Source organism: Gobio gobio, assembly GCF_949357685.1.
Source record: "Gobio gobio genome assembly, chromosome: 1".
Taxonomy (NCBI): Eukaryota; Metazoa; Chordata; class Actinopteri; order Cypriniformes; family Gobionidae; genus Gobio; species Gobio gobio.
In genome coordinates, this window is record NC_137097.1 from 62346847 (window position 1) to 62360044 (window position 13198).

At 37.4% G+C, this 13198-nt stretch overlaps 1 protein-coding gene across 1 annotated transcript; it reads right to left on the reverse strand.

The window, feature by feature from the left end:
* Positions 1–4320: 4320 nt before the first annotated feature.
* On the reverse strand, positions 4321–12649 carry il21r.2 (interleukin 21 receptor, tandem duplicate 2). The gene is made up of 9 exons (XM_079820888.1): positions 12511–12649; positions 12119–12248; positions 11901–12024; positions 11617–11816; positions 11381–11532; positions 11049–11211; positions 6664–6751; positions 6459–6543; positions 4321–5238 (listed from the first exon to the last, which is right to left on the reverse strand). Exons 2-9 carry the CDS (start codon positions 12186–12188, stop codon positions 4726–4728), a joined length of 1395 nt encoding a protein of 464 aa, XP_079677014.1. The 5' UTR covers positions 12189–12248; positions 12511–12649; the 3' UTR covers positions 4321–4725.
* Between the last annotated feature and the right edge of the window lie 549 nt (positions 12650–13198).

Sequence of the window (13198 nt, forward strand, 5' to 3'; positions counted from 1 at the left end):
TCTGGCACCAACAACCATGACACAAAGTCACTTAAATCAAATGTCTTCCCTTTTCTGGTGCTCAGTTTGAACTTCACCAGATCGTCTTGACCATGGCCCTGTTCCAAATGGCACGCTTCATGTGCACTTTCGGTCTTTTTACAATGGCCGCTGCGTGTGCGTGTCCGTTAAAGGGATAGCTCACCCAAAAATGAAAATTATCCCATGATTTACTCACCCTCAAATCATCCGAGGTGTATATGACATTCGTCTTTCAGACGAACAAAAACTGAGTTATATTAAAAATGTTCTGGCTAATCCAAGCATTATAATAGCATTAATAGTTGCTCGGTTTTTGAAGTCAATAAAAAATGCATCTGTCCGTCAAATTACGTGCTCCACGCGGCTCCGGCGTGTTAATAAAGGCCTTCTGAAGCGAATCGATGCGTTTGTGTTAGAAAAATATCCATATTTAAAAATGTACACTCTAAAAAAAAAGGCTCGTAATCATAGGGGAACCTTTTTTAGTGCTTTATAGCACCAATTTTGGTGCTTCAGCGGTTCTTCAGAGGTGCTATATAGCACCTTAGTCAAAGAACCGGTGAAGAACCTCTGAAGAACCGCTGAAGAACCGCTGAAGAACCACTGAAGCACCAAAATTGGTGCTATATAGCACTAAAAAAGGTTCCCCTATGATTACGAGCCAAGAACCATTTTTGGTGCAATATAGAACCTTTTTTTTTTTAGAGTGTATGGCTCTGGTCAGTATTAGAAACAACGGCGTCAATAAAACCATATGAGCCCGAATCAGACCCAGAACATTTGAGTGAAGATGATCGAGCAGAACCTGTTCAGTCCTCAAGAGTAAAGACTGCGGATCTATAATGATCGCTACTGAATGGCACTTTAACTTTTGTATTTTTAGAACGATTATAGCCAAATATCTGTCGCAAGAACTAACCCAAAACGAACACTAAACACTGGCTTTAACTAGTAACTTAGCCAAATCACACACAGAACCATGTTTAGCAAGCCTGTAGATAAATAATACATAAAAGCTCTAATCAAAGAATCATTTACACTAATGTCAGGTTCGCTGTTGAGATTTTAACGTTAGTGTTTGTAACGTTAGGTGTTCGTCGGATAACGTTAAGTATGAATGAGCATTTAACAGACTGGTTTGCAGAACAGCGTTGTCATCTGTTTACTTCCTTGCTACAACGTACAATTAACCTATTACAGGAAAACACATAGATGAAAAATAAATCAGACTTACAGGTTGTGGCCCGTAAACAGCTTCTGTTTGTAAATCCAGCTTTCAGGACAAGCCGTTGTGCATATCCTGTATTGAACTCGCGAAGTTTGTGGAAGTTTGTGTTGTCCTCCGTGAAATGAGCAGCGCGCGCGTCGTGCATCCACGCATCGGCAGTGTTTTTTTCACGCAGCTGACGTTGTGCAAATCTGGCATTGAAATCGCGAAGACGGTGGATGTTTTCCTCTGTTAGATGTGCTGCAGAGAGCCCTGCGCGCGCCTGTTCCCCGCTGACTCAAACACACGTGCATATAACATGCTGTATGTTAAACGCTCTGCAACGCACCCCCGTCCCTATGAAGGCTGAACAGAGCAAGTACCCCAGACCTGCAATCCGGATGAAAATAACAGCGTTTCCTCGGCATCGCGGCAACAACACTCCAGCCTACTATACCACAACAGCGCCGCAATACAAAATGGCCTCACCCTCCCTTATTTTTATTCTCCGAGGAGGGGTTTATGTAAATATTGAGCCTGTTGATGTCACCAACCCTGGAGGAATGTGTGTAGTCGCCTGCTGGCCGTTTGCTGTAGTTCTTAGAAACTGATTTCTTTAAAAGCAAATATCTCCCTTTGCTTTAAACTTTGAACGTTGTAACTTTGCAGATGTTGTTTATGCTCAAGCAGCAACATTACACGCTAGCTAAAGTTAGAATAGTGAAATCGTGGTTTACCACCCCTTTAAGTGGCTGGTGAGTGTAGGGGAGAGCGGGGTAACGCTTTTTGACTTTCTCAGTTTTGGTAAATCCACCTGGGGTTCAGAGTATTTATTGTTTCCCACATTTGGTAAATCCACCTGGGGTTCAGAGTATTTATTGTTTCCCACATTAATTGCACAAATGTCTAGTACAATTATGTGGTTTTGTTTCATTAATACAGTGTTTACTTTTTTATTTATTTCCCCCGAAAGAATGGAAGTGAAATGTGATAAAATGCCCCATAGGTGGGGTACATTGTAACATGTGGTGGGGCACAATGTAACATGACCAAATAACAGCTTAAAATGTTACCTGATATAATCAAAAAAATATACAAGAAAAACTAAAATATTTAGTCAACAAAATACAATTATTAACTTTTTAAAATAAAATAATGGCATTTTTTAATCATTAAAAATATAAGCATTTTTGAATTTGACTACAAACACATCGCTAAATACAGCTATACAGCATAGTTCAAAACATAATAATAATGAATAATTTCTGAACATTAACTCTCAGACATTATTCACCCTTTTCTCATGGTTACTCAAAAGAATTCATAAAAGTATAGAATATAATGGCATATTTCTAATAGGGGCTCATTGTAACGCAGTGTTACAACACACCCCACCAGCACAACTGGGCACAAAACTAAACTTAAGTAGTAAATGTACTTTTGCTATGGTTAAATACATGTTCAGGGATATCTTCCAGAGATTTTTTAATTTTGCCACTATTTTTTCTCTAAATAATGTTGATATGGCAACTAGTAAATCCACTAAGTTTCGTCATTCTGGCATGTGTGGAAAGGGTTAAAACATGCGTGTTACAACTAACCCCGCGTTAGGTTGTGCCCCGCGCTCCCCTATGTATGTACCAATCCAGACCAAAAAAAAACAAAAAACGATATAATTTGTCATTAATATCTATAAAATAAGTAAATTAGCCAATTTTGTTTAAATGAAGGATTGAGTAAGAAATGAGTAGGCCTGCACCCTAGATTTGAGACCAGAGTATGGGTAGTCTATATTTTGTAAATATGGGCCTAATTGACTTTATTGTGCTTTGGCCACAGTAGGTAGTTCCAGTGTGGACAACAACCATGCATGTCGCCTACTGCAGGCTGCATCTTACTCTGTGAGATAAACACTCACTCTTTTCATAGCTTTTGCTGGCTCTGAGACACTCGCCTGGTAGTTCTCTTGCTCTTTGTCTAGCAAAAAAATCACTCATCACTAAATGAAAGCTTAAAATGAAGGCCTGATTATTTCAGGGGCCTTGTCAAAAGCCCATTGTTTTTGCATTTCTGTGTTACGTTTGCTATATTTTCACACTTAAAACAATGATTTGGTAATCCTCTTGAGCCACTGTCCTCTTTTGTGCTAAGAAATAAGTCACCTAACAGTTCTCTCCCAAGTGGTTTCATTGTTCTTCTCAGCATTAAGTCTGAGAATGATTCAGTGGGCTATTACACTTTTAATTGTCAAGAAATGACTTATCTTTAAATGGTTTGGTTCAACTTAATTACCTGTTGATCAAACATTTTAACTGCTTTAAACTTACAATATATTTAAATTTAATATATAATACAAATATTTACACTATATTGCCAAAAGTTTTGGGACGCCAGCCTTTACATTCACATGAAATATAATGACATCCCATTCTTAATGCATAGGGTTTACTATGGAGTTGGCCCACCCTTTGCAGCTATAACAGAGGTTATGAGACTTTCCCCAAGGTTTAGGAGTGTGTTTATGGGAATTTTTGACCATTCTTCTTGAAGCGCATTTGTGAGGTCAGGCTCTGATGCTGGACGAGAAGGCCTGGCTCGCAGTCTCCGCTCTAATTCATCCCAAAGGTGTTCTATCTGTGCAGGCCAGTCAAGTTCCTCCACACCAAACTCGCTCATCCATGTCTTTATGGGCCTTGCTCTGTGCACTTGTGCGCAGTCATGTTGGAACAGGAAGGGGCCATCCGTTCCTACAAAGTAGGGAGGATGGAAATGTCCAAAAGTTCCTTTCACTGGAACTAAGGGGCCAAGCCCAACCCCTGAGAAACAACCCCGCACCATAACCCCCCCCCCCCCTCCACCAAACTTTACACTTGGCACAATGTCAGGCAAGTACCATTCTCTCCTGGCAACGGCCAAACCTAGACTTGTCCATCGGATGGCCAGTCAGAGATGCGTGATTCTTCACTCCGAGAACACCTCTCCACTGCTCTAGAGTCCACTGGTGGCGTGCTGATTTAATAATACATGATGCTAAATTATTTCATACTCCTCACATATTGTTTTTTTTTTTTTTTTTTTTTTTTTTTTTTTTTACAAAGTGTAAAAACATTGGTGTCTGTGAATTGCTTAATAACATCTGCTATTCCTCTATGTGAAATTGTTATCGGTTCAAGGGTGGCTTTTCCACATGAAATACACACCATTTTAATTTCCTTCCCAGTACAAGTTTCACAAATAGCAATATAATGTTACTTAATGAAAAACATAATCTAGAGAATCAAATGACTGCACACAAAACCTCAATTAAACTGTCAGCTGTGGAGGCATAGGCTACTATAACACCTCGTAACTTGTTTTCATTGAAGAATAAGTATTTCTTCTTAACATCATTTGAAAATGCCTTTACATTTTGTTCTACAACATAAGGTTGTATACAGTCATTCTTCAAACATCTGAACAAATGATAAGCATTATATGTCCGTTCATAATGTCCACGTCTAGATGTCTGGAGCACTGGAGTTGTTTTCATCCAGCTCTATATCTCTGGTGATGGTGGGGACGGGGCCTGCAGGAGTGTCTGTGAGAGTGCAGTAGTCTTGTTTCAAACACATAGGCGTTGGGTTAATGATAACTGGTGCTTCAGAGGCCTCGCAGTCCTCAAGACTCTCAAGACTAAGAGCAGAGTCCTTCAGAGAGAGAACATCTCCACTCAGACACGCCACGCTGAGAGACTGCATGAGGCTGTCCACTTTATCTGGCAACTCTCCACAGAACAAAGAAAATTCCTCACACGGGATACTGGTCTCACTGCATGTATCGGGCATTTGGCGTGGGGCCCAGACCTCAGCTGTGGGGCCCACATAGGGTTGATGGCATTGTGCTTTGGGATACATGCCCGTTTTCTCTACCTGATCCTGTAATGTAGTTATGACCTCGGAAATCTTGTCGATTGTTGAAAAGTCTTCCATGACATGAATGTCTTGCAAAGGACTTTTTGACAAAACCCAATACTTGTGGAAAAAATTGGAAAATAAAAGAGGAAATATTAATCTGATATGAATATGAGGTTATATCTTACACAATTATATATGTAAATATATGTAAAAAAAAAAAAAAAGTATAAATATATACAGTATTGTACTGTAAATATAAATATACTGGTCATTAATTAATACATACAATTATTATAATAAGTATATAATATTATAATAATTAATCTATATTAAATTTCATAGGTTCTGAAGGTACATCCAACTATATATATATATACACACACACATACATACATACATACATACATCTATGTATATACATACGTGTGTGTGTGTGTGTGTGTGTGTGTGTATATATATATATATATATATATATATATATATATATATATATATATATATATATATATATATATATATATATATATATATATATATATATATATATATATATATATATATATATATATATATATATATATATATATATATATATATATATATATATATATATATATATATATATATATTAGTCGGATGTACACGAAAAAGCCAAAGGAGCAAAAGTCATGTGTAAAAAAAACAATTATACCTTGTAAAACATTCAGAACCTCTGAAATGTAATATAAATTAATTATTATAATATTATATACTTATACTGTAAATATATATAACATATTTATACTTGTTTTAATAAAATACACTTAAAAACAAATATGTGACCCTGGACCACTAAATCAGTCATAAGTCGCATGGGTTTATTTGTGGAATAGCCACCAGTACATTGTATGGGTCAAAAGTATCGATTTTTCTTTTATGCCACATATCATTAGGATATTAAGTTCCATGAAGATATTTTGTACATTTCCTATCTTAAATATATCAAAAAATGTATTAGCAGTAGTAATATACGTTGCTAAGGACTTCATTTGGACAACTTTAAAGAAGATTTTCCCCCTCAGATTTTCAAATAATTATATCTTATTTATTCAACTTTCAGATTGTATATAAATCCCAGTTTAAAACAACTGACCCTTATGACTGGTTTTGTGGTCCAGAGTCACATATCTATCTATGTATCTATTTATTTTCTTTAAAAGTAATACTTTTGCAAATTATTTATTCATGTTAATTTTTGCAACTTTTATAACAAGCCCCTTGTAGTCATTTCATGAACCACCAAAGGGTTCAAACCTTCAGTTGGGAAACCCTGGTCAATTTGAAGTCTGAAATCTTACCTGAAAATTGCCCTGGTAATTTTGATAAAGGGGCTGGAAGTACGTTGCCGGTGTCGGCACCCATGCAATTTCTTTCATCTTAAATCTGTAATGCATAAATGTCACATTTTATTTCCAGTTATCTTTCCTGTCTCACCTGTTGGTGTTGGTGCACTGCATCATTTTGCAGTAAATATAATAGCAGGTGTATATGATAAACAATTACCTTGCAGCAGGAACAGATATAAGCAGAATCAAAAGTCCAAGCATTACAATCACTCCAATGACAATCTTGCCAACTTGATTGGGCTCATCTTAAATACAAATAAAGAAAAAAGATTCAACTGGACAACCAAGGATGGATTCACTTCAAAGTTTAGTAAAAGATTTATGAAAAACACTGTTGATTTTTGAAATTGACCCAAACAAACACACCCCTCCCTTTATTGCTCCACCCCCAACATATATGGATCAAAAACAAAGCTACCTCAGTATCTATTTTCAGGCCTTCCCGCTAAGGACTGGGAAGCCAGGGTTTCTGCAGGTTTCATCAAGTTAAATTTAAGACTTTATAAGACCTTTTTAAAGACCATTATGAATTACATTTAAGACCTATATCGAGCAAAAAAAAAAAAAAAAACGTACAAAGGAAATGAAGAATCACAAAATTACAAAGCAAATAAATTCATTCAAATTGAACAGTAACTGAAGTATTAGTAAATTTTGCACTTCCTCATAGCTCAATCCTCATATTCACCGGACATGTCACCTATTGAGCATGTTTAGGATGCTCTGGATCGGCGTATATGACCGCATGTTCCAGTTCCTGCCAATATCCAGCAACTTCGCACATCCATTGAAGAGGAGTGGACCAACATTCCACAGGCCACAATCTACAACCTGATCAACTCTCCCGCGAAGGAGATGTGTTGCACTGCGTGAGGCAAATGGTGGTCACACCAGATACTGACTGGTTTTCGGACCCCCCCCCCCAATACAGTAAAACTGCACATTTTTGAGTGGCCTTTTATTGCCTTTTACACCTGTGCAATAATCATGCTGTCAAATCAGCATCTTGATATGCCACACCTGTGAGGAGGATGGATTATCTCGGGCAAAGGAGAAGTGCTCACTAACACAGATTTAGACAGATTTATGAACAATATTTGAGAGAAATAGTCATTTTGTGTACATAGAAAAACTCTTTGATCTTTGAGGTTAGCTCATGTTTTGTACCTTAAAATCTGTGACGGCAACTTATTTTTCCAGGCATTTCTATAGTAGCGCCCCCGAGAATAAGGTGGATATTTCTATCTCATATATATATATATATATATATATATATATATATATATATATGAGATAGAAATATCCACCTTATTCTCGGGGGCGCTACTATAGAAATATACATATACAGGTAAAAAAGTAGATTTATTTCACTAATTCCATTCAAAAAGTGAAACCTGTTCACAGTTTATTACACACAGACTGATATATTTCAAATGTTTATTTATTTTCATTTTGATTATTATAACTGACAACTAAGAAAAATCCTAAATTCAGTATCACAGAAAATTATTGATTTATTTCAAAAATATTGTGAAAAGGTTCAATATTGAAGACCCCTGGTGCCACACTCTAATCAGCTAATTAACTCAAAACACCTGGAAAGGCCTTTAAATGGTCTCTCAGTCTAGTTATGTAGGCTACACAATCATGGGGAAGACTGCTGACTTGACAGTTGTCCAAAAGACGACCATTGACACCTTGCACAAGGAGGGCAAGACACAAAAGGTCATTGCAAAAGAGGCTGGCTGTTCACAGTGCTCTGTGTCCAAGCACATTAATAGAGAGGGGAAGGGAAGGAAAAGATGTGGTAGAAAAAAGTGTACAAGCAATAGGGATAACTGCACCGTGGAGAACCCATTCAAAAATGTGGGGGAGATGGACTGCAGCTGGAGTCAGTGCTTCAAGAACCACTATGCACAGATGTATGCAAGACATGGTTTTCAGCTGTCGCATTCCTTGTGTCAAGCCACTCTTGAACAACAGACAGTGTCAGAAGCTTCTCTCCTGGGCTAAAGACAAAAAGGACTGGACTGCTGCTGAGTGGTCCAAAGTTATGTTCTCTGATGAAAGTATATTTTGCATTTCCTTTGGAAATCAGGGTCCCAGAGTCTGGAGGAAGAGAGAAGAGGCACACAATCCACGTTGCTTGAGGTCCAGTGTAAAGTTTCCACATAAAGTTGGTTTGGGGTGCCATGTCATCTGCTGGTGTTGGTCCACTGTGTTTTCTGAGGTCCAAGGTCAACACAGCCGTATACCAGGAAGTTTTAGAGCACTTCATGCTTCCTGCTGCTGACCAACTTTAGGAGATGCAGATTTCATTTTCCAACAGGACTTGGCACCTGCACACAGTGCCAAAGCAACCAGTACCTGGTTTAAGGACCATGGTATCCCTGTTCTTAATTGGCCAGCAAACTCACCTGACCTTAACCCCATAGAAAATCTATGGGGTATTGTGAAGAGGAAGATGCGATATGCCAGACCCAACAATGCAGAAGAGCTGAAGGCCACTATCAGAGCAACCTGGGCTCTCATAACACCTGAGCAGTGCCACAGACTGATCGACTCCATGCCACGCCGCATTGCTGCAGTAATTCAGGCTAAAGGAGCCCCAACTAAGTATTGAGTGCTGTACATGCTCATACTTTTCATGTTCATACTTTTCAGTTGGCCAAGATTTCTAAAAATCCTTTCTTTGTATTGGTCTTAAGTAATATTCTAATTTTCTGAGATACTGAATTTGGGATTTTCCTTAGTTGTCAGTTAAAAACATCAAAATGAAAATAAATAAATATTTGAAATATATCAGTCTGTGTTTATTGAATGAATATAATATACAAGTTTCACTTTTTGAATGGAATTAGTGAAATAAATCAACTTTTTGATGATATTCTAATTATATGACCATCACCTGTATATATATAAAATGTTTCTTTTTTGGACTAGCGAAAGAAGAACTACAACACCCCAGAATAAAACACACACACACACACACACACACACACACACACACACACACACACACACACACACACACAGACACACACACACACACACACACACACACACACACACACACACACACACACACACACACACACACACACACACACACACACACACACACACACACACACACACACACACACACACACACACACACACACACACACACACACACACACTATTTTATATATATATATATACATAATCCATTGCCATACAACAGAGAAAGTGTTACCAAAAAATATATTGCCTAACATAAAAATAAAATACAATACAATAAAATAAAATATCTAAATGCAAACACGTCATTGGACAACATTACTTACTCCTTTGGATCGAATAAAGTTATAGTTCGGTAATTCTCACAACAGCTACCAGCACAACATATCCCAGGCATATTGTAACCTTGTTGTGAACCTTTCTGGAGTGTTTCGTTGATCTTCCTCAAGTTGTGGCTGCTGCGCCCATAGATTGAAAGTGCAGCTGTGACGTCACATGGTCCGCATGAATAGGCTATATTAGGTTGCTTTCACTTTAAGACCTACAGAAATGTGCAGATCCTGACACATGTCCCAAACTATTTTACTCAAGACATAACCGCCATTATGGGCATAATAATGTGTGTATTTGATAATTCAAGGGCAATACGCCTAGAAATAGAACACATTTGTATACTCGCACGAGCGCTGACAGGCAACAAACGCATGAACAGAATCCGCAGCCGGTCTGACATCGTTTCGTCATCGGTTTACATCACTTTTATTAACACTTTTTTAATACTATCAGGAATATCATACTTTTATTTGGTCATTATGCGAGATGGCAGGTGAGAAAGATTCGCCTTAGCTTTCACAATCGCGGAACTGGAAGAACTATGATTGAAGAATAAAATCTGTTTTATGTGTGTGTTTACAATCCGAAAGAGACAATAACACGAAAGCTGATTGGCTGCAATATAAGATGCATGTTGGTCTTATTTGCAGTTGTAATACAGGGAACCATATTTAGACTAGCGAAACAAAGAACTACAACACCCCGGAATAAAACACACACACAGACACACACACTCTGTTGGAGCATTTCAATGAGCAGTAGAGGTAGCGTTACATGGACTTAGAAAAATTAAGATCTGTTTAAAATGATTTAAGACCTAGAACTCAATACTTTAAGACTTTTAGTGCCTACATTTTTTATTTTTAAATTTGAGACTTTTTAAGACCCGGCGGGAACCCTGAAAGCTTTTCTAATACTAACACGGGCCCTAAAGCCCTTGCCTGATCATAACCCGTCTTTTTCCAGTGATATTTTCTCTTTTGTCTCTCAGCCATCTCTCTTTCTACAGTCTTTCTTTAAATCTCCCTCTTGTTCACTCTCTCTCTCCTCCCCCATCATGAGTTGAGTGTTGTGCTGCTCGATCTGATTCACTTTTAACAACATTTCTCAGAAATCGCTTACTGCACCTTTAAGCTCACATCAAACAGATAGATTAAAACTCAAGTACATGAGAGTGTAGATATAAATCAGTACCACAGTATTCACCTCTGTATGCCGTCTTCCATTTGACTGCGCTGCTCCAGTCGCTCCAAGTTCCACTGTAATTCACATCTTCGTGTATCCCAGTCTTCACCATAGCGGTGTACACAGTGCCCGGATCAAGCTTCATTTCATCAATCTGAATCTTTTCATCTTGAACACTGACCTCCTGAAAAACATAATATTAATGTGTAACCATTCATAGAAAACATTCATTTTCAAAGCAAGAACACACATATAGATGGCGTTTTGATGTGGGTGAAACAGAGGATGTTCTCTGAGAACATGCACCATGAATGGTGGACATTTACAGCTGAATCATAACTAATTAATCTTACGCTGTCATGATCTCCATCTTTGAAGTACAGGAATGTGTACACGATGGGTAGAGAATTTTTGTAAAAATGATCTTCATATCCGTTCTTCCAAAAGAAGCAATACGTCCCATTTGCAAATTGTAACATCAGATTAAATGGGGGTTTTGGTTTAACTGGGAAAAGAGAGAAGCTTCATGTACATGAAATATAAGAAGAAGGGAAAAAAAATGTCTTTAGTTACATAAAGATCTACTCACTGTTTTTTGCCGGACGAAAATCATCATCCAACAGAGACGAATTCTTATTGCCGTTTTCCAAATAATGAAGTGTCACAGCATAAACATCAACACTAGTCGTTGCGTTGTTATCCTTATTTACTGTGAAACTACAGGTGTGATCTTCTCGTGCTCTCTGGAGTGGGCATCTATACGGCCCATTGGGATGATCTGGATCTTCACTGGTAATGCACATTTACATTGGCATACAAATCAACTGAAAGAAATAGTGTATGAATGACTAAACAGACAATGGTACTACTTACAAGTCAAGGTTCCAACGTAATTCCAGCCAGTATGATATGTTTCTAGTGGATGTGTCTGGTAGTTTTAAAGAGCAGTTGATGGTAATCCAGTAATCTGCCACACAGGTGAGCTCTTTTGTCAGAGCTGAAACAGGAAACAGGAAAATGGTCACATATTTTTGGAAGTACATGTAAAATCCATTGTGAATGAAAGTGCAGATTTGAGAAGCATGTTTCACCCTGTAAACTGGTGTTAAGTTCCACTGAAAAAGCCAAGAAAATGCAGATGATTCCAGTGCGTTTCATCATTCTTGTACAGGACTGTATGTACACACACTTCCAGATTTCAACGCATAATTCAGCATGCAACTGAAAAGACCCAATTAAAAAAGTTAACCACAAACGGAACAATTATCCAACTGATAAAGGAATACTTTCAATATAAGTCACTTAGGTTCCATTTAATTCAATTCTAAGCAGAGTTCTACAAATTAGGTGCTTATTCTGAATGTAAAAGCTATTTAATCAAAAATGGTTAAAAATCACAAAAACCTACGTATAATGCATTCCTGTATTTAGGCTCAAATTTTAAAGAACACATATTAGAACAGACACAATTATATCAACTCACCAAATTTATTCTGGAGCATTAGAGATATATTACATAATAGCGTGAAAGTTGATGTCTGTGGCAGTGAAGGGCAGCCAGTTGATTTTATATGAGAAGTTCCTGTTTATGTAGGAGGTCTAAACCTCAAGTTATCTGAAATCTGATTAGTCGTTTGAGATGGCATCACAAGGTTCTCTCTTTGCCAAACATCACATATGGCATCATGTGTTAAATTCTCACATTCAATTAAATTGCTCATGTGAACATTCTTAAGAGTATATACAACAAAATAAACAACATAATATAACAATGAAGAGAAGAGAAAGTTTCCTCACATTATGATATACAGTAAGCACAGGTGTTAAAGCAAAGGGAGGACCTGAATGCATTGTGAATAGAAATAATAGCCTGAAATAATTGTCCTTTTTCTTATACTAAATTACAGAATTAAAAAGATATATCTATAACACTTTCAGACCGAAAAATTTTTTTCATGTGACTTTCCCATGCATGACTGATTCTATAAATGACTGCAGCTGACATTTAGTGCAGTAGTAAGTGGCTTTAAAGATTAAAAGTTACAAATATGAACTTTTGTTTGTGGTTTCCTACTGTATGTCACTGTGCCTTTTTCATCTTCCAGTTTCAGATGTTGCAGAGAACTTCTGAAGTGCTCCTGTGCGGTGTAGGCTACAATTCAAAGAATAAG

Excerpts from the sequence above, each read along its gene's own strand:
- il21r.2 (XM_079820888.1), bottom strand. The coding sequence starts at position 12,188 with ATGATGAAACGCACTGGAATCATCTGCATTTTCTTGGCTTTTTCAGTG. Across the intron at positions 11,212-11,380 it reads AAGATGGAGATCATGACAGC|GAGGTCAGTGTTCAAGATGA; the intron begins GTAAGATTAATT and ends TATGTTTTTCAG. Across the intron at positions 6,752-11,048 it reads ATGGAAGACGGCATACAGAG|ATGAGCCCAATCAAGTTGGC; the intron begins GTGAATACTGTG and ends TTTGTATTTAAG.